At 47.5% G+C, this 24,308-nt stretch overlaps 1 protein-coding gene across 1 annotated transcript in view; it reads right to left on the bottom strand.

Annotated features, from left to right (window-relative positions):
• LOC147109716 (1-phosphatidylinositol 4,5-bisphosphate phosphodiesterase beta-2-like) overlaps window positions 1-24,308 on the bottom strand; it is a 195,988-nt gene that overhangs the window by 115,358 nt on the left and 56,322 nt on the right. Inside the window, exons 7-10 of the mRNA XM_086003833.1 lie at window positions 22,184-22,280; window positions 17,057-17,141; window positions 7,538-7,662; window positions 359-513 (exon numbers count right to left, since the gene is read on the bottom strand). Of these exons, the coding sequence (XP_085859959.1) occupies window positions 359-513; window positions 7,538-7,662; window positions 17,057-17,141; window positions 22,184-22,280 (462 nt within the window). The remainder of the gene's footprint in view (window positions 1-358; window positions 514-7,537; window positions 7,663-17,056; window positions 17,142-22,183; window positions 22,281-24,308) is intronic.

The following is a 24,308-nucleotide window of genomic DNA, read 5'->3' as shown; positions in this document are numbered from 1 at the left end:
GGTAAAGGACATGACAAACCGCAGGTTTGATGGTCTTCACTGCAAGGACCAGAATGACACAGCATGGGAAAGACACATGTCCATGACAAATGGGGTGAAAGGGACACCACATTCATTCATGAATGAACAATGGATCACTGTAGGGATGTGTCCTTCAAATCAGTGTGTCATTGTGCGACTGACCTGATGATCTGAATAATGATCTTGTGCTGTTGTTGTAAAAAAGGGAAATATGGTTTCCAGAATGGATTGTGTTTGAAGAGGGGGGGGGGCTTTAACGCCTTGTAGCCTACATGTGAGTATAGGTGAATTCATCAGCTCTGGAGTGGATTCAATTGGAATCAAGTGCAAACTTTACCAAGATGGACAGTGTGTTCGACACAACGACATCGAGCCGATCACTGGTGAAAGGGTCAAACATCTTATCCACACGGCGCAGCAGTTCATGCTTCAGAATATAGCCACTCTGCCCATTGAACTCAAACAACGAGGTGTTCAGCTGCATGGGGATGTCTGAAGGAAAGTAAGAGGAGAGGATCGTCAGATCTCAGTCAGAGAATGGCTCCCGGGGGTCTAATAAATTGAACATGGGAGTCTCTGGGTTAGTCAACATGTTAACTGATAGAACACAGACAGGAATCTCTGAGTTACAGGATCAGTATCAAAGGTTTCTGTATCAGGCCCAGGGTCAGTATCAGAGGTTCCTGTATCAGGCCCAGGGTCAGTATCAGAGGTACCTGTATCAGGCTCAGGCTCAGTATCAGAGGTTCCTGTATCAGGCCCAGGCTCAGTATCAGAGGTTTCTGTATCAGGCTCAGGCTCAGTATCAGAGGTTTCTGTATCAAGCCCAGGGTCAGTATCAGAGGTTCCTGTATCAGGCCCAGGCTCAGTATCAGAGGTTTCTGTATCAGGCCCAGGGTCAGTATCAGAGGTTCCTGTATCAGGCCCAGGCTCAGTATCAGAGGTTTCTGTATCAGGCCCAGGGTCAGTATCAGAGGTTCCTGTATCAGGCCCAGGCTCAGTATCAGAGGTTTCTGTATCAGGCCCAGGCTCAGTATCAGAGGTTTCTGTATCAGGCCCAGGGTCAGTATCAGAGGTTCTTGTATCAGGCCCAGGGTCAGTATCAAAGGTTCCTGTATCAGGCCCAGGGTCAGTATCAGAGGTTCCTGTATCAGGCCCAGGGTCAGTATCAGAGGTTCCTGTATCAGGCCCAGGGTCAGTATCAGAGGTTCCTGTATCAGGCCCAGGGTCAGTATCAGAGGTTCCTGTATCAGGCCCAGGGTCAGTATCAGAGGTTCCTGTATCAGGCCCAGGGTCAGTATCAAAACTTCCTGTATCAGGCCCAGGGTCAGTATCAAAGGTTCCTGTATCAGGCCCAGGGTCAGTATCAAAGGTTCCTGTATCAGGCGCAGGGTCAGTATCAGAGGTTCCTGTATCAGGCCCAGGGTCAGTATCAGAGGTTCCTGTATCAGGCCCAGGCTCAGTATCAGAGGTTTCTGTATCAGGCCCAGGGTCAGTATCAGAGGTTCTTGTATCAGGCCCAGGGTCAGTATCAGAGGTTCCTGTATCAGGCCCAGGGTCAGTATCAGAGTTTCCTGTATCAGGCCCAGGGTCAGTATCAGAGGTTCCTGTATCAGGCCCAGGGTCAGTATCAGAGGTTTCTGTATCAGGCCCAAGGTCAGTATCAGAGGTTCCTGTATCAGGCCCAAGGTCAGTATCAGAGGTTCCTGTATCAGGCCCAGGGTCAGTATCAGAGGTTCCTGTATCAGGCCCAGGGTCAGTATCAGAGGTTCCTGTATCAGGCCCAGGGTCAGTATCAGAGGTTCCTGTATCAGGCCCAGGGTCAGTATCAGAGGTTCCTGTATCAGGCCCAGGGTCAGTATCAAAGGTTCCTGTATCAGGCCCAGGGTCAGTATCAAAGGTTCCTGTATCAGGCCCAGGGTCAGTATCAAAGGTTCCTGTATCAGGCCCAGGGTCAGTATCAGAGGTTCCTGTATCAGGCCCAGGGTCAGTATCAGAGGTTCCTGTATCAGGCCCAGGCTCAGTATCAGAGGTTTCTGTATCAGGCCCAGGGTCAGTATCAGAGGTTCTTGTATCAGGCCCAGGGTCAGTATCAGAGGTTCCTGTATCAGGCCCAGGGTCAGTATCAAAGGTTCCTGTATCAGGCCCAGGGTCAGTATCAGAGGTTCCTGTATCAGGCCCAGGCTCAGTATCAGAGGTTTCTGTATCAGGCCCAGGGTCAGTGTCAGAGGTTCCTGTATCAGGCCCAGGGTCAGTATCAGAGGTTCCTGTATCAGGCCCAGGCTCAGTATCAGAGGTTCTTGTATCAGGCCCAGGGTCAGTATCAGAGGTTCCTGTATCAGGCCCAGGGTCAGTATCAGAGGTTCCTGTATCAGGCCCAGGGTCAGTATCAGAGGTTCCTGTATCAGGCCCAGGGTCAGTATCAGAGGTTCCTGTATCAGGCCCAGGGTCAGTATCAAAGGTTCCTGTATCAGGCCCAGGGTCAGTATCAGAGGTTCCTGTATCAGGCCCAGGGTCAGTATCAGAGGTTCCTGTATCAGGCCCAGGGTCAGTATCAGAGGTTCCTGTATCAGGCCCAGGGTCAGTATCAGAGGTTCCTGTATCAGGCCCAGGGTCAGTATCAGAGGTTCCTATATCAGGCCCAGGGTCAGTATCAGAGGTTCCTGTATCAGGCCCAGGGTCAGTATCAGAGGTTTCTGTATCAGGCCCAGGGTCAGTATCAGAGGTTCTTGTATCAGGCCCAGGGTCAGTATCAGAGGTTGTTGTATCAGGCCCAGGGTCAGTATCAAAGGTTCCTGTATCAGGCCCAGGGTCAGTATCAGAGGTTCCTGTATCAGGCCCAGGGTCAGTATCAGAGGTACCTGTATCAGGCCCAGGGTCAGTATCAGAGGTTCCTGTATCAGGCCCAGGGTCAGTATCAGAGGTTCCTGTATCAGGCCCAGGGTCAGTATCAAAGGTTCCTGTATCAGGCCCAGGGTCAGTATCAGAGGTTCCTGTATCAGGCCCAGGGTCAGTACCAGAGGTACCTGTATCAGGCCCAGGGTCAGTATTAGAGGTTCCTGTATCAGGCCCAGGGTGGGTATCAGAGGTTCCTGTATCAGGCCCAGGGTCAGTATCAAAGGTTGCTGTATCAGGCCCAGGGTCAGTATCAGAGGTTCTTGTATCAGGCTCAGGGTCAGTATCAGAGGTTTCTGTATCAGGCCCAGGGTCAGTATCAGAGTTTCCTGTATCAGGCCTAGGGTCAGTATCAAAGGTTCCTGTATCAGGCCCAGGGTCAGTATCAGAGGTTCCTGTATCAGGCCCAGGCTCAGTATCAGAGGTTCCTGTATCAGGCCCAGGGTCAGTATCAGAGGTTTCTGTATCAGGCCCAGGGTCAGTATCAGAGGTTCCTGTATCAGGCCCAGGGTCAGTATCAGAGGTTCTTGTATCAGGCCCAGGGTCAGTATCAGAGGTTCTTGTATCAGGCCCAGGGTCAGTATCAGAGGTTCCTTTATCAGGCCCAGGCTCAGTATCAGAGGTTCTTGTATCAGGCCCAGGGTCAGTATCAGAGGTTTCTGTATCAGGCCCAGGGTCAGTATCAGAGGTTCCTGTATCAGGCCCAGGGTCAGTATCAGAGGTTCCTGTATCAGGCCCAGGGTCAGTATCAGAGGTTCTTGTATCAGGCCCAGGGTCAGTATCAGAGGTTCTTGTATCAGGCCCAGGGTCAGTATCAGAGGTTACTGTATCAGGCCCAGGCTCAGTATCAGAGGTTCTTGTATCAGGCCTAGGGTCAGTATCAGAGGTTTCTGTATCAGGCCCAGGGTCAGTATCAAATGTTCCTGTATCAGGCCCAGGGTCAGTATCAGAGGTTCCTGTATCAGGCCCAGGGTCAGTATCAGAGGTTCCTGTATCAGGCCCAGGGTCAGTATCAGAGGTTCTTGTATCAGGCCCAGGGTCAGTATCAGAGGTTCCTGTATCAGGCCCAGGCTCAGTATCAGAGGTACCTGTATCAGGCCCAGGGTCAGTATCAGAGGTTTCTGTATCAGGCCCAGGGTCAGTATCAGAGGTTCTTGTATCAGGCCCAGGGTCAGTATCAGAGGTTCCTGTATCAGGCCCAGGGTCAGTATCAGAGGTTCCTGTATCAGGCCCAGGGTCAGTATCAGAGGTTCCTGTATCAGGCCCAGGGTCAGTATCAGAGGTTCCTGTATCAGGCCCAGGGTCAGTATCAGAGGTTGCTGTATCAGGCCCAGGGTCAGTATCAGAGGTTCCTGTATCAGGCCCAGGGTCAGTATCAGAGGTTGCTGTATCAGGCCCAGGGTCAGTATCAGAGGTTCCTGTATCAGGCCCAGGGTCAGTATCAAAGGTTCCTGTATCAGGCCCAGGGTCAGTATCAGAGGTTCTTGTATCAGGCCCAGGGTCAGTATCAGAGGTTCTTGTATCAGGCCCAGGCTCAGTATCAGAGGTACCTGTATCAGGCCCAGGGTCAGTATCAAAGGTTCCTGTATCAGGCCCAGAGTCAGTATCAGAGGTTCCTGTATCAGGCCCAGGGTCAGTATCAGAGGTTCCTGTATCAGGCCCAGGGTCAGTATCAGAGGTTCCTGTATCAGGCCCAGGGTCAGTATCAGAGGTTCCTGTATCAGGCCCAGGGTCAGTATCAAAGGTTCCTGTATCAGGCCCAGGGTCAGTATCAGAGGTTCCTGTATCAGGCCCAGGGTCAGTATCAGAGGTTCTTGTATCAGGCCCAGGGTCAGTATCAGAGGTTCTTGTATCAGGCCCAGGGTCAGTATCAGAGGTTCCTGTATCAGGCCCAGGCTCAGTATCAGAGGTTCTTGTATCAGGCCCAGGGTCAGTATCAGAGGTTTCTGTATCAGGCCCAGGGTCAGTATCAGAGGTTCCTGTATCAGGCCCAGGGTCAGTATCAGAGGTTCCTGTATCAGGCCCAGGGTCAGTATCAGAGGTTCCTGTATCAGGCCCAGGGTCAGTATCAGAGGTTCTTGTATCAGGCCCAGGGTCAGTATCAGAGGTTCCTGTATCAGGCCCAGGCTCAGTATCAGAGGTACCTGTATCAGGCCCAGGGTCAGTATCAGAGGTTTCTGTATCAGGCCCAGGGTCAGTATCAGAGGTTCTTGTATCAGGCCCAGGGTCAGTATCAGAGGTTCCTGTATCAGGCCCAGGGTCAGTATCAGAGGTTCTTGTATCAGGCCCAGGGTCAGTATCAGAGGTTCCTGTATCGGGCCCAGGGTCAGTATCAGAGGTTCCTGTATCAGACCCAGGGTCAGTATCAGAGGTTCCTGTATCAGGCCCAGGGTCAGTATCAGAGGTTCCTGTATCAGGCCCAGGCTCAGTATCAGAGGTTCTTGTATCAGGCCCAGGGTCAGTATCAAAGGTTCCTGTATCAGGCCCAGGGTCAGTATCAGAGGTTCCTGTATCAGGCCCAGGGTCAGTATCAGAGGTTCCTGTATCAGGCCCAGGGTCAGTATCAGAGGTTCCTGTATCAGGCCCAGGGTCATTATCAGAGGTTCCTGTATCAGGCCCAGGGTCAGTATCAGAGGTTGCTGTATCAGGCCCAGGGTCAGTATCAGAGGTTCCTGTATCAGGCCCAGGGTCAGTATCAAAGGTTCCTGTATCAGGCCCAGGGTCAGTATCAGAGGTTCTTGTATCAGGCCCAGGGTCAGTATCAGAGGTTCCTGTATCAGGCCCAGGCTCAGTATCAGAGGTACCTGTATCAGGCCCAGGGTCAGTATCAGAGGTTCCTGTATCAGGCCCAGGGTCAGTATCAGAGGTTCCTGTATCAGGCCCAGGGTCAGTATCAGAGGTTCCTGTATCAGGCCCAGGGTCAGTATCAGAGGTTCTTGTGTCAGGCCCAGGCTCAGTATCAGAGGTTCCTGTATCAGGCCCAGGGTCAGTATCAGAGGTTCCTGTATCAGGCCCAGGGTCAGTATGAGAGGTTTCTGTATCAGGTCCGGAAAGAAAAAAAAGGAAAGACTTGCATTTATATACGTAGCGTCTTTCACAACCACCGAACATCTCAAAGCGCTTTTACAGCCAATGAAGTACTTTTGAAGTGGAGTCACTGTTGTAATTTAGGAAACGTGGCAGCCAATTTGCGCCCAGCAAGCTCCCACAAACAGCAATGTGATAATGACCAGATCATCTGTTTTAGTGATGTTGGCTGAGGGGTAAATATTGGCCAGGACACCCCTGCTCTTCTTCGAAATAGTGCCATGGGATCCTTTACGTTCACCTGAGAGAGCAGACGGGGCCTCGGTTTAACCAGGGCCAGGGTCAGTATCGGTGCCCATGTTTGCACCAAGTTGTATAAATGTACAGGAAGTGGGATGAGCTGAGTATCAGTGCAGGCATTGAAATATCAGTCACCATACTGCTGGTATTTCCCAGTTAGGAGTGGTGTTCTGCGAACTGCTGACATCCTGCCTCAGGGATTTGTGGATTGAAATTCCGATGCGTCCTGGTTCCAGCAGACCCGACTACCTTGGGTATATTCTCAACTTGATGAAAGTACATGGGCTAATTTTAATGTTGTGTCTATTTAATCGGGCAAAAAAACAATGACCAATGTGCAAACTTCCTCTCATTAATCCTCTTGTTACTATCAAACTTGTTAACCCTCTTCTTAATCGCTCCCTAATTTTTAATTAATCCTTTTGTTAATCTCCGTAATATATCAATCTCTTGCTAACTATTTAATCCACTGTCCTGATCCTTTTGGCAGTCTCAGTTCTCAAATTAATCTCTTATGCACTCTCAGTAATCTCTCCTTAATACCTTTCATTACATTAATCTTTAGTTAACATTTTTGTTCATCTCTATCCTTTTGTTAATCTCTCATTGCCTCTCTCACTAATCTCTTTTGTTAATCTCTTTCCTCTGATTAATCTCTAGTTAACTGACTCATTAACCTACAACCTCTTGTTAATCTCTGATTAATTCTCATTAATCTCCTTCCTCTCGTTAATTTTTTCATCTCTCATTAATCTGCTCTGTTTTTATTAATCTCCAATTAACTCTCTCATTAATTCTCCAGCCCTACAACATTCCGAGATCTCAGCGCTCCTCCAACTCTGGCCTCTTACATAACCCCAATTTTCATCGTCCTACCAGAGGTGGCCGTGCTTTCAGCTGCCGAGGCCCTAAACTCTGGAATTCCCTCCCTAAACCTCTCTACCTTTCCGCCGCTCTGTTTTCTTTTAAAACACTCCTTAAAAGCTATCTCTTTGACCAACCTGTCCTAATATCTCCTTATGTGGCTTGGTGTCAAATTTTGTTTTATAATGCTCCTGTGAAGCACCTTGGGACGTTTTACTATGTTAAAGGTGCTATATAAATACAAGTTGTTGTTGTTGCTGTTCATTTCTCACTAACCTCTAGGATTAATCTCCTTACTGACTGAGGACCCAGTGTCCCTGAGTCCATTAATCTCCTTACTGACTGAGGACCCAGTGTCCCTGAGTCCATTAATCTCCTTACTGACTGAGGACCCAGTGTCCCTGAGTCCAATCCCTGCTCCGTCACTCACCTGCGGTCTGGAAGTTGAGAGCTACCATCTGACAGCCAGCATTCCAGAAGACATGGGGCATGTAGTTCGAGGAATCCACCCGCGTCCCCTTGGGGTAAATGCGACTCATCTGTCTCTTGTTGTACCTGTGGGGGGTGTATAGGAACTCAGAGACCTGTGAGGTGCCAGGCAGCCCTTCCTGAAGATGGGAGGCTGACAACTGATCCTACAATGAATTCTACAGGCCCACGGAGATAAGGCTGCGATTAGGCCCCAATCACTGCCGGTGATGGTAGGTGTAGAGGTTGGGAGGAAAACGGGAGGCTTGTTCAGCGGAGCACTGACCATTGTTTAAACAGAAAGGACACAATGAGGAGCTGAGGGGACAGGTGAGGGATGGGTTAGACTGCCTCCCCAACTTCTGCATGGATTCAGGCTTCGTGAAGAACTAACGCTGAGAGTGGGGGGGTTGGGGTGGCGGGGGAGGGTCGTGACTGGCATAACAAAGGAAAACAGATTCTGGGAGGGAGTGTCAGCAACAGGAGAGATGGGGAAGAGGAAAGGAGGGGAAGGGGATGGGGCAAGGGGGAGTGGAGGTAACAAGGGGGAAGAAAAGGAGGGTAAGAGGGAGGGGAAGGTAGGGGGGAAGGCAAATTCAGCTAAGGTTTAAAGATCAGGCTTGACAAAGGGCTAGGGCACCAGGGCCTGTGGCAGGGGGGGAACTGCAGTAGATTTCAATGAAGTTCTGGTTCACTCCTCTTTTGGAGACAGAGCTAAAAATTCATGGCCACCACGAGAGTCGCTGATGTCACCGCGGCCTTGGGTTAACGGCCACTGAAAATGGTCAAAGCGTTAGAGGAGAAAAATTTGCGCTGGGGACTAAATATTTTTAGCCCAGCACTAACTCGCCATGTATCGCCCTCCTGGTGGCGTTACTGCAGGCATGGGAGGCGAAGTTGCCGTCCAGAACCGTTCCAGCTTCCAACAGACTCTGGGAGCGAGGCAATGAGTTTGCTAGGCATTGTGGGACATTAAAAAGGCAATGCCTTCTGAACTGATAAAAATTAAAAGTGAAAAAATACAGTTTTCAGCCCTTACTGCCTTTAAAAAAAAAATTAACATTAAAAAGACATTTCTAATGGAGTCATCAGCTCTTAAAGCTGAATTCCCTTCCGTACCTCAAAAAATGGGAAAAGTGCGTCAGCACTAACACAAATGGCTCAGCAAGCCAGGGAAGGGGCAGCCAGGGTCTCACATGTAGCACTGCAGCTTTGTGCAGGGGGTCAACACTGCAAGAGAGGTCCACTACCCACAGGGGCAAGGAGGCCCACCAGAAAGAAGGATGTGGGACCAGTGTTGTGTCGGTACCTTTTTACCTAGACACAATTAGAACTCAGAACTCAGAGATTCAAACATGAAGTGCTTTATTCGAAGGGAAAGGGAAGTTCTGGAGAGTTCCGAACAAAGAGAGCTAAACTTAACCAAGAGAACACCCAACCATTTATCTGCTGTGACAGTGCCACCACAGGTGGGAGGAGAACACACAATAGAACACACAATACATAACATATTCCTCCCCTCTTAAATGGAAGGTCCACATTATTCCTCAACAGGTAAGTTACTTTCAATGCACTCAACTAACCTAGGGTAGAGGTAGACTGCCTCAACCCCTGACTTTACCCTGGGGTTTATTCTGCCCCAGTCTTGTGGGTAAGTCGCTAAGCCTACAGATCCAAGTGTCTTGGAGGCCGCCGCTCTCTGACAGGATACCGGTGGTCATCGCTGGCTTCCACAGCAGTAGGCATTGACACAGGCCTAGATGGAGAAGGTGCCTGTGTCAGTCAAAAGTCAGGAGTTTGCACAGGTGGAACAGTCTCTTTGACTTCCTGTGTTGGAGAAGAGCACTGTGGCAAAGGATGCTGGTTTGCGGTATCATCCGGAAACAGTTCAGGCCAACCAGCCGTTGGAGCCTCTGTGGATGTCTCTGCTCCTAGCAACAGTTGATCTGTGTGTCTTCTCCAGATGATGCCCTCGGCAGTCTCAACCGTGTAAGACACAGGGCCCGTCTGCGCGATCACCGTAGCAGGAAGCCATTTCGGTCCAGTGTTGTAGTTTCGAGCTAGGACATGCTCTCCCGGATGAAACCGTCTCTCCTTGGCTCTTTTCTCTCTCTTTTCAACTTGAGCTTGTTGTTGACGATGGACAACCTGCTCTGCCCTTGGAGGTTTGAGTAAGTCAAAACTTGTCCGCAACTGCCTCTTCATCATGAGCGAAGCGGGGGAAGTTTTGGTTGTGGCATGCGGCTCGTTCCTGTAGGACAACAGGAAGCTCTTCAGACATTGGTGGATTGAGCCCTGACCTTGCGATGCCTTCAAGGCGTGCTTCAAAGTTTGCACGAACCTTTCTGCCTGGCCGTTAGTAGAGGGATGATAGGGCGCAGACCTGATGTGTTGGACACCATTCACATGCAGGAAGGTTGCAAACTCCTGTGATACAAATTGTGGACCGTTGTCACTTACGAGTTGTTCCGGTGAGCCATAACGGCTGAACATCTCACCAAGTTTCTTAATTGTTTTCTCTGCCGTGGTAGACCTCATCACAGCGACCTCTGGCCACTTGCTACGAGCGTCCACAACCACCATAAACATCTTCTCTTCGAAAGGACCGGCGAAGTCCACATGTACTCGCTGCCACACTTCTGCAGGCCAATCCCAGGGGTGTAGGGTTGCCAGCTGTGGCACATTACGAACCCTTTGACATGGGGAACATGTTTTGGCTTTCTCCTCAATATTCCCATCGAGACCTGGCCACCAGAAGTAGCTTCTTGCCATTTCCTTCATCCGAACCATCCCACTGTGGCCTGTATGAAGTTATTGCAGTATAGGTTCCCTCAGAGGTGGCGGAATGATGACACGGCGTCCCCAAAGAAGACAACCTGCCTGGACGGAGAGCTCATTTCTTTTTGAAACGTAAGGTTTCAAACTAGGAGAATCTCCTATAGCTCTCCCTCGAATGACATCGTCCATTACCTCAGACAGGACTGGATCGTTGCGGGTGTACCTTCGCACCTGAACTGCAGTGACAGGTGCTCCCTCCACTTGTCTAAAGTAGAAGATGTCTATCTGACGAGGCTCTGGGGGAGTAACAGGCAAGGGTAGCCTCGAGAGACCGTCTGCGTTGCTGTGCAAGTCTGATTTGTGATATTTGATGTCGTATGTGTGTCCTGACAACAGTAAAGCCCACCTTTGCATCCTGCTTGCAGCGAGAGACGGAATTCCGGTGTGGGGCCCGAAGATTGAAGTCAATGGACGGTGGTCCGTCAGGAGTGTGAACCTTCTCCCAAACAGGTACTGATGAAATTTTCGCATTCCAAAAACGATTCCCAAGGCCTTGCGCTCGATCTGCGCATAGTTACTCTCGGCCTTGTTCAAGGTGCGTGATGCGAAGGCGATAGGTTTCTCTTCACCCGAAGGCATGATGTGGGATATGACTGCTCCCACACCATATGGTGATGCATCACATGCTAGCTGCATGGGTAGCTTTGGGTCGAAGTGAGTCAGGACCTCCGATTTCAGCAATGCTTTCTTTGCTTGGGCGAAAGCTTCGTTGCACAGTTCAGTCCATTTCCATGTTTTGACTTGACATAGCAACTGATGTAACGGCTTCAGCAATGTTGCTAAGTCTGGAATAAACTTCCCATAGTAGTTAAGTAGCCCCAGAAATGAACGTAACTGGCTCACATTCTGGGGTGCTGGGGCCTCCACGATCACCTTGACCTTTGATGGCGCCTTATGCAGGCCAGTAGCGTCAATCACATGCCCCAGGTACTCAACTGAAGACTGAAAGAATTCACATTTGTCTTTACAAACTCTGAGTCCGTACTCTTTCCGTCGTTATAATGTCGCATCCAAGTTCAGAAGATGATCCTCCTCATTTGTCCCAGTGACAAGGATGTCGTCCAGGTAGCACTGGACTCCTGGCAGTCCACTCAAAATCTGATCCATTGCCCTTTGGAATAGAGCAGGGGCCAACGTAATTCCAAACGGAAGGCGGCAGTACCTGTATAGCCCCTTGTGTGTCACAATTGTCAGCAGCTCCTTTGATTTGTCATCGACATGCATTTGTAGATAAGCCTGGCATAAGTCTATTTTGCTGAACTTTTGCCCTCCAGCCAGGCCCGTAAAAAGATCATCAATGAGGGGAAGAGGGTACTGTTCCGCAGCCAGCACCGGGTTAATAGTCACTTTAAAATCCCCGCAGATTCAAACAGATCCATCCTTTTTCAGGACAGGAACAATATGTGGCCCATTTGCTCACACTCACAGGCTCCAGGACTCCATTCTCGACTAAGGCCTCCAAGTTAGCCTTAACTTTTGGCCTAATTGCATAGGGTACAGGTCGGGCTTTGTGAAACTTCGGCTTGCTGTCAGGTTTAATGTCCAGTCTCACGCTAATCTTTTTCATGCTCCCAAGTTCCCCATTGAAGAGTTCTGCATGTTTGTTTAACACTGCAGTCAGACCTGACTCCCCTTTTGACATCATGTGAACTGCAGGCCAGTCCAGTGTGATTTTCTCTAGCCACGCACGTCCCAGTAGCAATGGGTAATTTCCCTTTACCACATATAGTGGCAGTTTTGCAGTCTGTCCATTCAATTTAACTGTCACCTCAATGGTGCCTCTCATGGCCACAGGTTCGCTGGTAAACGTCTTTAGCACAATGTTTGTTGGCTGAAGGGTAAGATGCTTTAGCATTTTGTTGTAGACAGTGTCTGAAACAAGGGACACAGCCGCGCCTGTGTCCACCTCCATCCGCACTGATTGTCCCTCCACCAGTGGTAACACCCAGTAGCCATTTGAACCACCTGCAACCGTCAGTATGTGCACCTCTTCCTCCTCAGAGGTGTCGCTCCCCTCTGTTTTGCTTGTTCCATCATACTGCACTGAATGAACACACTTTTTCCTCTCTTGTCCAAATACAGACATTTTGCTTCCATGCTTCCCAGCTCTGTCTGTGCTTTTTTTTACCTCTACAGGCGCGTTCAATGTGACCCTTTTTGCCACAATTTCGGCATTCCAGCTCCGTACACCAGCAGTCATTAGCGTGATGGCCCGTTTTCCCACAACGGTAACATGTGCTGTTCCGCGCACCATTAGGCTCAGACGACACCTTGTGATCTCTCCCCGTTGAACTCAACTGGTGAGCCTCCTTTTCCGCCATCTCCATGGAGACATTAACTTCAATGGCCTTTTCAAGAGTAAGGTTGTCCTCAGTAAGAAGGCGCTTCTGTGTGGCTGCATTTTGCAGACCACACACAAGTCTGTCTCTAATGGTGTCATTCAGCACCTCCTTGAACTGGCAGTGTGCTGACAACCTTTTTAAAGCAGCAATAAACATCGTCACTGCTTCCCCCTCCTCTTGATTCCGTTTGTGAAATCTAAATCTCTCAGCAATAACCAGAGGTTTTGGTGAAAAATGTGCTCCAAGAATTTCCACTAGTTGCTTATATGTTTTAGTTCCTGGCTTATCTGGCTGCACAAGGCTGCGAAGTAAATTGAATGTCTTCGGCCCGATTACACTCAAAAAGGTAGGCACGACCTTTTCATTTGACACCGCATTCGCCAAGACAAAATAGTCAAAACGTTCCGTATAAGCGCTCCATTGCTCCACATTTTCATCGAAATCACCGATGTTTCCTAATATAGTAGCCATCTCACGTTTCAAATTTAAATTTCTGTTTACTCACTGCACCCGTAACGTACGCAGATTCATCCGCTCCTCGTCGCCACTTTGTTGTGTTGGCACCTTTTTACCTAGTCACAATTAGAACTCAGAACTCAGAGATTCAAACATGAAGCGCTTTATTCGAAGGGAAAGGGAAGTTCTGGAGAGTTCCGAACAAAGAGAGCTAAACTTAACCAAGAGAACACCCAACCATTTATCTGCTGTGACAGCGCCACCACAGGTGGGAGGAGAACACACAATACATAACAACCAGCTCACCGAGGCCGTCACTGCCAGCAGTGTCGCCCCCACCACCTGGCTCCTGTGCCCAAAGAAGCTTCATGACTTCAGACCACTGGTCAAGGTCAGTGAATGTATCTTCAAACGCCGGCTCCTACCAACTGCACCACTAGCCTCACACACTGCTCAATGCACGACACCCACCCCCGGCACCCCACCCCCACCCACCAATCACTCGCCTAACAGCGATCTGTGCAGGGGGTTCACCCTCCCATTCCTAGCCTCACCTCACCGCTTTGGAGGAGACGGTACTGGCCATTCTTGGCAGGGGCGTGGCTGAGCCCGTGGCCAGCGGCAGGGCAGAAAGGATTCAAGATGCTGGTATCCTCATATGTTATCCTCCTTCTGGCGTGCACCTCTTGCTTTCCCACCCTCCCCTCACTTAGACCTCAGTGATGAACACAGCGCGGAGGTCCAAGTTCGCTGAGGTGACATTAAGTTGGCGTAACATCACCTCTCCATCATTTAAATCTGCAGGGCCATTGATCTTACCGGAAGCGCTGCCGGGCCTTGGAACATGGCGGATGCGGTGGGACCCACCATCAGCTGGCTGGAGGACGGCGGCCGCCCTCCTTACGCTACTTTTTGCCAGTTACGGGTAGCGTAAAGCCCCCGAATTTCTAGCCCAAAGGTTTTTGAGCAGGAATGAGGTGAGGGCAGGAGACATCACACAGACTGAATAAGAGATGTGACAGGCAGCACAGTTTAAAGAGAGCGGAATGACATGCTGAGAAGAAGGGAGAGGCAGTGTCCGATCAGGGAACAACCAGCGATTAAATCTTCAGTAAAAGAATACCTGCAGCACCATGCCACAAAGGAATCCAGTTGTTACAGAACTCACTCCCGGGTATCTGTTATTCTATATATAAACCCCCCCGAACCCCTCGATTAGATTCCAGCCTGTAACTCACTTCTGGGTATCTGTTATTCTATATATAAACCCCCCGAGCCCCTCGATTAGATTCCAGCCTGTAACTCACTCCCGGGTATCTGTCATTCTATATATAAACCCCCCCGAACCCCCTTGATTAGATTCCAGCCTGTAACTCACTCCCGGGTATCTGTCATTCTATATATAAACCCCACCGAACCCCCTGATTAGATTCCAGCCTGTAACTCACTCCCGGGTATCTGTTATTCTATATATAAACCCCCCGAACCCCTCGATTAGATTCCAGCCTGTAACTCACTCCCGGGTATCTGTTATTCTATATATAAACCACCCCGAACCCCTCGATTAGATTCCAGCCTGTAACTCACTCCCGGGTATCTGTTATTCTATATATAAACCAACCCGAACCCCTCGATTAGATTCCAGCCTGTAACTCACTCCCGGGTATCTGTTATTCTATATATAAACCACCCCGAACCCCTCGATTAGATTCCAGCCTGTAACTCACTCCCGGGTATCTGTTATTCTATATATAAACCAACCCGAACCCCTCGATTAGATTCCAGCCTGTAACTCACTCCCGGGTATCTGTTATTCTATATATAAACCACCCCGAACCCCTCGATTAGATTCCAGCCTGTAACTCACTCCCGGGTATCTGTTATTCTATATATAAACCCCCCGCGAACACCTTGATTAGATTCCAGCCTGTAACTCACTCCCGGGTATCTGTTATTCTATATATAAACCCCCCGAACCCCTCGATTAGATTCCAGCCTGTAACTCACTCCCGGGTATCTGTTATTCTATATATAAACCCCCCGCGAACACCTTGATTAGATTCCAGCCTGTAACTCACTCCCGGGTATCTGTTATTCTATATATAAACCACCCCGAACCCCTCGATTAGATTCCAGCCTGTAACTCACTCCCGGGTATCTGTTATTCTATATATAAACCCCCCGAACCTCTCGATTAGATTCCAGCCTGTAACTCACTCCCGGGTATCTGTTATTCTAAATATAAACCCCCCCGAACCCCTCGATTAGATTCCAGCCTGTAACTCACTCCCGGGTATCTGTTATTCTATATATAAACCACCCCGAACCCCTCGATTAGATTCCAGCCTGTAACTCACTTCTGGGTATCTGTTATTCTATATATAAACCCCCCAAACCCCTCGATTAGATTCCAGCCTGTAACTCACTCCTGGGTATCTGTTATTCTATATATAAACCCCCCCGAACCCCTCGATAAGATTCCAGCCTGTAACTCACTCCCGGGTATCTGTTATTCTATATATAAACTCCCCGAGCCCCTCGATTAGATTCCAGCCTGTAACTCACTCCTGGGTATCTGTTATTCTATATATAAACCCCCCCGAACCCCTCGATTAGATTCCAGCCTGTAACTCACTCCTGGGTATCTGTTATTCTATATATAAACCCCCCCGAACCCCTCGATAAGATTCCAGCCTGTAACTCACTCCCGGGTATCTGTTATTCTATATATAAACCCCCCCGAACCCCCCGATTAGATTCCAGCCTGTAACTCACTCTCGGGTATCTGTTATTCTATATATAAACCCCCCAAACCCCTCGATTAGATTCCAGCCTGTAACTCACTCCCGGGTATCTGTTATTCTATATATAAACCACCCTGAACCCCTCGATTAGATTCCAGCCTGTAGCTCACTCCCGGGTATCTGTTATTCTATATATAAACCACCCCGAACCCCTCGATTAGATTCCAGCCTGTAACTCACTCCCGGGTATCTGTTATTCTATATATAAACCACCCCGAACCCCTCGATTAGATTCCAGCCTGTAACTCACTCCCGGGTATCTGTTATTCTATATATAAACCACCCCGAACCCCTCGATTAGATTCCAGCCTGTAACTCACTCCCGGGTATCTGTTATTCTATATATAAACCACCCCGAACCCCTCGATTAGATTCTAGCCTGTAACTCACTCCCGGGTATTTGTTATTCTATATATAAACCCCCCGAACCCCTCGATTAGATTCCAGCTTGTAACTCACTCCCGGGTATCTGTTATTCTATATATAAACCCCCCGCGAACACCTTGATTAGATTCCAGCCTGTAACTCACTCCCGGGTATCTGTTATTCTATATATAAACCCCCCGCGAACACCTTGATTAGATTCCAGCCTGTAACTCACTCCCGGGTATCTGTTATTCTATATATAAACCACCCCGAACCCCTCGATTAGATTCCAGCCTGTAACTCACTCCCGGGTATCCGATATTCTATATATAAACCCCCCACGAACACCTCGATTAGATTTCAGGCTATAACTCACTTCCAGGTATCTGTTATTCTATATATAAACCCCCCGTGAACACCTCGATTAGATTCCAGACTGTAATTCACTCCCGGGTATCTGTTATTCTGCATATAAACCCCTCGATTAGATTCCAGCCTCTAACTCGCTCTGGCGAATCGACTATTCTCTGTATCCTGCTGTGCTGTGTTAATTAGCTTTTACTCTCCCAGTACCGTGCACCAACCCTCCGCATTAGCTGGCCAGGTATCTTAACAGCACTGTTCAGTGTGGTGTCTCAGTATGAGCCCGTTTACAGACAGCCTTTGGAAGGATACTCAATAAAATCAATGGGGAATTTCAGGAGCAGATCCAGAGCTTTGGTCTCCGTGAAGGATGAGATGATGCAGGATTTATTTATTTCTGCAAAATGAAGAAATCAGATTTAGCAAGTATTTTTTTTACCGTAGTTTTATCGGGATATAATGTCACTGTGTGTATTAAATACAGATGGGAGAAAATGTCACTCTGTTTTAAATGCATGGGATAGGGTGTTCACCCTTATGCTTTTTGGGACGTCCTGAGGTTGTGAAAGGCGCTACAGAAATGTAAGTTTGTTCTTTCTTGTTATCTCAGAGTAAAATACTGGAGGGCAGCTACAGCCTGTGCACACGATCCACGGCACAGGTCAGTGGAAAGGGTCTAAAACAGGACGTCAATGTTGATCGGAGAATGCATTTCGTAGGGGCATCGAAAGACCAAGTAAACACGAAACTGCAGGTTCTACTGTGGCATATTGCCCAGAAATTCGGGTCGGAGGCTTCCTGCGGGTGCAAGCCTCCGACTTGCACTTACCTAGCGCACCGGCCGTTGAGCTGTGGGCCCGCGTGGGATTCCGATCCTGGGCCTCCTCCAACTGCCGGCGCGCAGTGCTTGCGTATCCCAGGGGCGCAGTTAGTTCGATGCGTCATATCAACAGAAAATGGTGGAAAAACTCAGCAGGCCAGGCAACATCCGTGGAGAGAGAAATAGAGTCAACGTTTCAGGTCGAAACCTTTTATCAAGACTGAAAAAGCACAGGAAATGAAACAGATTAAAAGGCCAGGCTGGGAGAGACAAAAAGAGAAGTGAAGAGACATTAAGAGGTATTCAAAACGAGACGAGATGGTGATAAGACTAGTGAAGAGACAAAAGACGGCTGTAGATTAGGTGTGAAATGCGCTGGCAGAATGAGAGACTGCTGCCATGTGGGAGAGAAAAAAAGGGGGGGAGGGCCAAAACAAAGGTGAGGATAAAAAATATACCTCATCTTCTGATTAGGCACTTTACAGCCTTCCGGACTCAATATCGAGTTCAATAATTTCAGATCATAACCTCGGCCCCCATTACATTTTTACTTATATTTTTTATCCCCACCTTTGTTTTGGCCCTCCCCCCCTTTTTTTCTCTCCCACATGGCAGCTGTCTCCCATTCTGCCAGCGCATTTCACAACTAATCTAGAGCCGTCTTTTGTCTCCACTAGTCCTATCACCATCTCGTCTCGTTTTGAATACCTCTTAATGTCTCTTCACTTCTCTTTTGTTCTCTCCCAGCCTGGCCTTTTAATCTGTTTCATTTCCTGTGCTTTTTCAGTCTTGACAAAGGGTTTCGACCTGAAACGTTGACTCTATTTTCTCTCCACGGATGTTGCCTGGCTTGCTGAGTTTTTCCAGCATTTTCTGTTGTTATTTCGGATTTCCAGCATCTGCAGTATTTTGCTATCGTACTAGTTCGATGCGTCCCCTGGGATCACGTGGGCCATGGAGAGCCAATGGTAGCAGGGAATGCTTCATTCATAAGTTTGACAGGAAGAGCTGTCAAACCTATAAATACTATAAGCCCCAAAACATCACTAAAACTTCAAATAAATCTTTTAAAAAATCACATTTTTTAAATAACTATAAATGACATGAAATAAATATTTTAAACAATAATAAAAAAAAAATGAATTACATTTTCTAACAGGGCTAAAAATAAACTTACCTTTCTTTAAAGTATTTAAAAATAATAAACCTGTGGAAAAAATGTTTTAATTTTAATTAATTTACCACTTACCTTGTTAAAAGCAGGCCTTGCGCCTGCTTTTTAAAAGTGTAACTCCTGGAGACTTACCCTCCCGGAGAACCCTGCAAAAAAAACGTAAGTTCGATGCGCACGCGCTGCCTCTCCGGCGTACGCGTTCGACCTCTGAACCCCTTCCTTTAAGGGAACGGAAGTTCCTGTTTCCCGCGCATGCACAGTGCATGCACGAATCCGGCACTTCCATTGGGCCTACGGGTGAGTACCCCGTGCGTACTCGCCCATGGAGACCTGAATTTCTGGGCCATGATAATGCTGCCGACAGGGGTTTATCTGGATCTGAGCAATATTACATAGAATTACACAGAATTTACAGCATAGAAACAGGCAATTCAGTCCAACTGGTCCATGCCGGTGTTTATTCTCCACAGGAGCCTCTTCCCACCCCGCTTCATCTCACCCTATCAGCATATTCTTCTATTCCTTTCTCCTTCATGTGTTTATCTATCTTCCCCTTAAATGCATCTCTACTATTCGACTCAACTACTCCCTGTGGTAGCAAGTTCCACATTCTCGCCACTCTCTGGATAAAGAAGTTTCTCCTAAATTCCTTATTAGATTTCTTAATTACTATCTTATATTTATGGCCCCTAGTTTTGGACTCACCCACAAGTGGAAAGTTTTTCTCTACATCTACCCTATCAAACCCTTTCATTATCTTAAAAACCTCTATCAGGTCACCCCTCAGCCTTCTCTTTTCTAGAGAAAAGAGCCCCTGCCTGTTCAGTTTTTCCTGATAGGTATAACCTCTCAGTTCTGGTAGTGCAATAAATAATAATAATAATAACCTCACACAGTTTGGGTTCTTCTGTCCCAGTTCCATATTGGATTTGTATATCAGTAGAGAAAAAGTACTTGAGAAACTAATGGGACTAAAAGCCGACAAATCACCTGGATCTGATGGCCTACATCCTAGGATTCTAAAAGAGGTGGCTGCAGAGATCGTGGATGTATTGGTTGTGATCTTCCAAAATTCTCTAGATTCTAGAAAGGTTCCAGCAAATTGGAAGGTAGCAAATGTAACCTCGCTATTCAAGAAAGGAGGGAGAAAGAAAATGGAAAACTACAGGCCAGTTAGTCTGACATCAGTCGTCAGGAAAATGCTGGAATCCATTGTTAAAAAAGTGGTAACAGGGTACTTAGAAAATCATAATATGATTAGGCAGAGTCTACATGGTTTTATGAAAGGGAAATCGTGTTTAACAAATTTATTAGAGTTTTTTGAGGAAGTAACTAGCAGGGTAGATAAAGGGGAACCAGTGGATGTAGTATATTTGGATTTCCAAAAGGTATTCGATAAGGTTCCACATAAAAGGTTGTTACACAAGATAAGGGCTCATGGGGTTGGGGGTAATATATTAGGATTTTCTGGTTGGCAGGCTGTAACTAGTGGAATACTACAAGGATCAGTGCTTGGGTCTCAGCTATTTACAATTTATATTAATGACTTAGAACTTCTGAACTATTAGATTTCTAGACGCAAAAGGCGTCAAGGGGTATGGGGAGAGAGTGGGAATATGGTATTGAGATAGAGGATCAGCCATAATCATATTGAATGGCGGAACAGGCTCGAAGGGCCGAATGACCTACTCCTGCTCCTACTTTTCTATGTTTCTATGTTTCTAAACTGGAAGAGGGCTAACTTCAATGGGATGCAAAAGGATCTAGCCAGGGTAGACTGACAGGAAAAACTGTAACAGAACAATGGATGATCTTTAAGGAGGAGATGTTCCAAGTACAGGCTAGGTACATTCCAACAAGAGGGAAGGGTAAGGGAACCAAAGCAAGGGCTCCTTGGATGACGAGGGAGATAGAGAAGATGATGAAACAAAAAAAGTGGGTGTATGATGCATATCAGGTGAATTCTTCAAGGGAGAACCAGACCAAATACAATAAGTGGAGAGGGGATGTGAAGATGAAAATAAGATTGGCAAAGAGAGAATATGAGAGTAGAATGGCGTTTAATATAAAAGGGAACCTAAAAATCTTCTACCGGCATGTAAACAGTAAACGGGTAGTAAGAGGCAGGGTGGGGCCTATTAGAGACAAAGAAGGTGATATATGCTTAGAGGCACAGGGCAAGGCTAGAATACTCAATGAGTACTTTGTATCAGTGTTTACTAAGGAGGTGGATGCTGACAAAATATCGGTAGAAGTGGAAAAGGTAGAAGCAATGGAAGGGGTCAAATTTGATAGGATATACTAGAAATGCTGGGTATGCTTAGATTGGACAAGTCGCCTGGTCCAGATGGCTTGCATCCCAGGTTGCTAAGGGAATTGGAGGAGGAGATAGCAGAAGGGCTTGCCATAATTTTCCAATCTTCCCTAGATGCGGGAGAGGTGCCTGAGGATTGGAAAGTGGCAAATGTGACACCATTGTTCAAGAAAGGGTGTAAGGACAAACCTAGTAACTACAGGCTGGTCAGTTTAAAATCAGTGGTGGGTAAAGTTTTAGAAACAATAATCAAGGAAAAAATTAACGGGCACTTGGAGAGGTTTAAGCTAATTAAGGAGAGCCAACATAGATTTGTAAAAAACAGATTGTGTTTGACTAATCTAATGGAACTTTTTGATGAAGTAACAGATAGGATTGATGAAGGGAATGCAATGGATGTTGTCTACATGGATTTTAGGAAGGCGTTTAACAAAGTGCCACATAGAAGGCTGGTTAACAAAATTGAGGCTCATGGAATAGGTGGGTCAGTGGCAGCTTGGAGTACTGTGCACAGTTTTGGTCTCCTTATCTGAGAAAGGACATACATGCCTTAGGGGTGGTGCAACAAAGGTTTACTAGATTGATCCCTGGGATGAGAGGGTTGTCCTATGATGAGAGGTTGTGTAGAATGGGCCTACACTCTCTGGAGTTTAGAAGAATGAGAGGTGATCTCATTGAAACATACAAGATTCTGAGGGGGATTGACAGGGTAGATGCTGAGAGGATGTTTCCCCTGGCTGGAGAGTCTAGAACTAGGGGGGCATAGTCTCAGGATAAGGGGTCGGCCATTTAAGACTGAGATGAGGAGAAATTTCTTCACTCAGAGGGTTGTGAATCTTTGGAATTCTCTACCCCAAAGGGCTGTGTATGCTGAGTCGTTGGGTATATTCAAGGCTGAGATAGATAGATTTTTGGATTCATGGGGAATCGGGCGGGAAAGTGGAGTTGAGGTCAAAGATCAGCCATGATCGTATTGAATGGCGGAGCAGACTCGAGGGGCTGTATGGCCTACTCCTGCTCCTATTCCTTATGTAATTATGTTCTTACGAAAGATTTGAGGTTTGCCAGGACAGAAGGAGTAAACTGAACTGAGTGCTGCAGAGAGTACAGGGACACGGGCAAATATCTTACTCTTGGCCACTTCAAAGGAGTCGAACTTCACGGGCTGAATGTAGTTGACCAGACTGGACATCTCTTCATATGCACGCACTTCCTGGCCAGCAGTACCCTGTTAGGAAAGAATGTAGCAATAAGCACGAGTTATATCTCAGCTACAAACAGTGTCAGTCAAAGCAGGGCTCATTTGCAGCCCATAGAAACATAGAAACATAGAAGATAGGAGCAGGAGTAGGCCATTCGGCCCCTCGAGCCTGCTCCGCCATTCAATGAGATCATGGCTGATCATCCAAACTCAGTACCTGGTCCCTGCCTTCTCCCCATACCCCTTGATCCCTTTAGCCTTAAGAAATATATCCAACTCCTTCTTGAATATATTTAATGAATTGGCCTCTACTGCCTTCTGTGGTAGAGAATTCCACAGGTTCACCACTCTCTGGGTGAAGAAATTCCTCATCTCTGTCCTAAATGGCTTACCCCTTATCCTTAGACTGTGACCCCTGGTTCTGGACTCCCCGACCATCGGGAACAGCCTTCCTGCATCTAGTCTTTCTAGTCCTGTTAGAATTTTATAAGTTTCAATGAGATCCCCTCTTATTCTTCTAAACTCCAGTGAGTATAAGCCCAATTGACCCAATCTCTCCTCATACGTCATTCCTGCCATCCCAGGTTTCAGCCTGGTGAATCTTCGCTGCACTCCTTCCATGGCAAGAACATCCTTCCTCAGATAAGGCGACCAAAACTGCACACAGTACTCAAGATGTGGTCTCACCAAGGCCCTGTACAACTGCAGCAAGACATCCTTGTTCCTGTACTCAAACCCTCTCGCTACGAAGGCCAACATACCATTTGCCTTCTTAACCGCCTGCTGCACCTGCATGCTTACTTTCAACGACTGGTGCACAAGGACGCCCAGGTCTCATTGCACTTCCCCTTCTCCCAATCTATTGCCATTCAGATAATAATCTGCCTTCTTGTTTTTGACACCAAAGTGGATAACCTTGCATTTATCCATGTTATATTGCATCTGCCATGCTTCTGCCCAATCACCCAACCTGTCCAAATCATACTGGAGTTTCTCGGCATCCTCCTCACAGCACACATGCCCACCCAGCTTTGTGTCGTCTGCAAACTTGGAGATATTACATCTAGTTCCCTCGTCCAGATCATTAATATATATTGTGAATAGCTGGGGTCCAAGGACCAATCCTGCGGTACCCCACTAGTCACTGCCTGCCACTTGGAAAAAGGGCCATTTATTCCAACTCTTTGCTTTCTGTCTGCCAACAGTTCTCTATCCAAGTCAATACCTTGCCCCCAATCCCATGTGCCTTAACTTTACACGCTAATCTCTTATGCGGGACCTTATCGAAAGCCTTTTGAAAGTCCAAATACACCACAACCACTGGTTCTCCCTTATCTATTTTACCAGTTACATCCTCAAAAAATTCCACTAGATTAGTCAAACACGATTTACCTTTTGTAAATCCATGTTGACTTTGTCCGATCCGTTCACTGTTTTCCAAGTGCTCTGCTATTACATCTTTTATAATGGACTCTAGCATTTTCCCCACTACTGATGTCAGGCTTACCGGTCTGTAATTCCCCGTTTTCTCTCTACCATCTTTTTTGAACAGTGGGGTAACATTAGCTGCCCGCCAATCCATGGGTACTGGTCCAGAGTCTATCAAATTTTGGAAGATGACCAGCAATGCATCCACTATTTCTAGGGCCACTTCCTTAAGTACCCTAGGATGTAGATTATCAGGCCCTGGGGATTTATCGGTCTTCAATCCCGTCAATTTCTCTAACACCATTTCCCTACAAATACTGATTTCTATCAGTTCCTCCCTTTCATTAGACCCTATGTTCCCCGACATCTCTGGGAGGTTATTTGTGTCCTCCTTTGTGGAGACAGAACCAAAGTATGTATTCAATTGGTCTGCCATTTCTTTGTTTCCCATTATAAATTCCCCTGATTCTGACTGCAAGGGACCTACGCTTGACTTCACCAATCTTTTTCTCTTCACATATCTCCCAATCCTCAGGTTTACTGCTTTTTCTGGCCAATTTATATGTCCTCTCCTTGGATCTTATGCTATCTCTAATTTCCCTTGTTAGACACGGTTGAGTCACTGTT

This window comes from Somniosus microcephalus, chromosome 12 (genome assembly GCF_052327205.1).
Source record: "Somniosus microcephalus isolate GS21.2 chromosome 12, FLI_Smic_1.0, whole genome shotgun sequence".
Classification (NCBI taxonomy): domain Eukaryota; kingdom Metazoa; phylum Chordata; class Chondrichthyes; order Squaliformes; family Somniosidae; genus Somniosus; species Somniosus microcephalus.
This window is presented reverse-complemented; position numbering and strand designations above follow the sequence as displayed.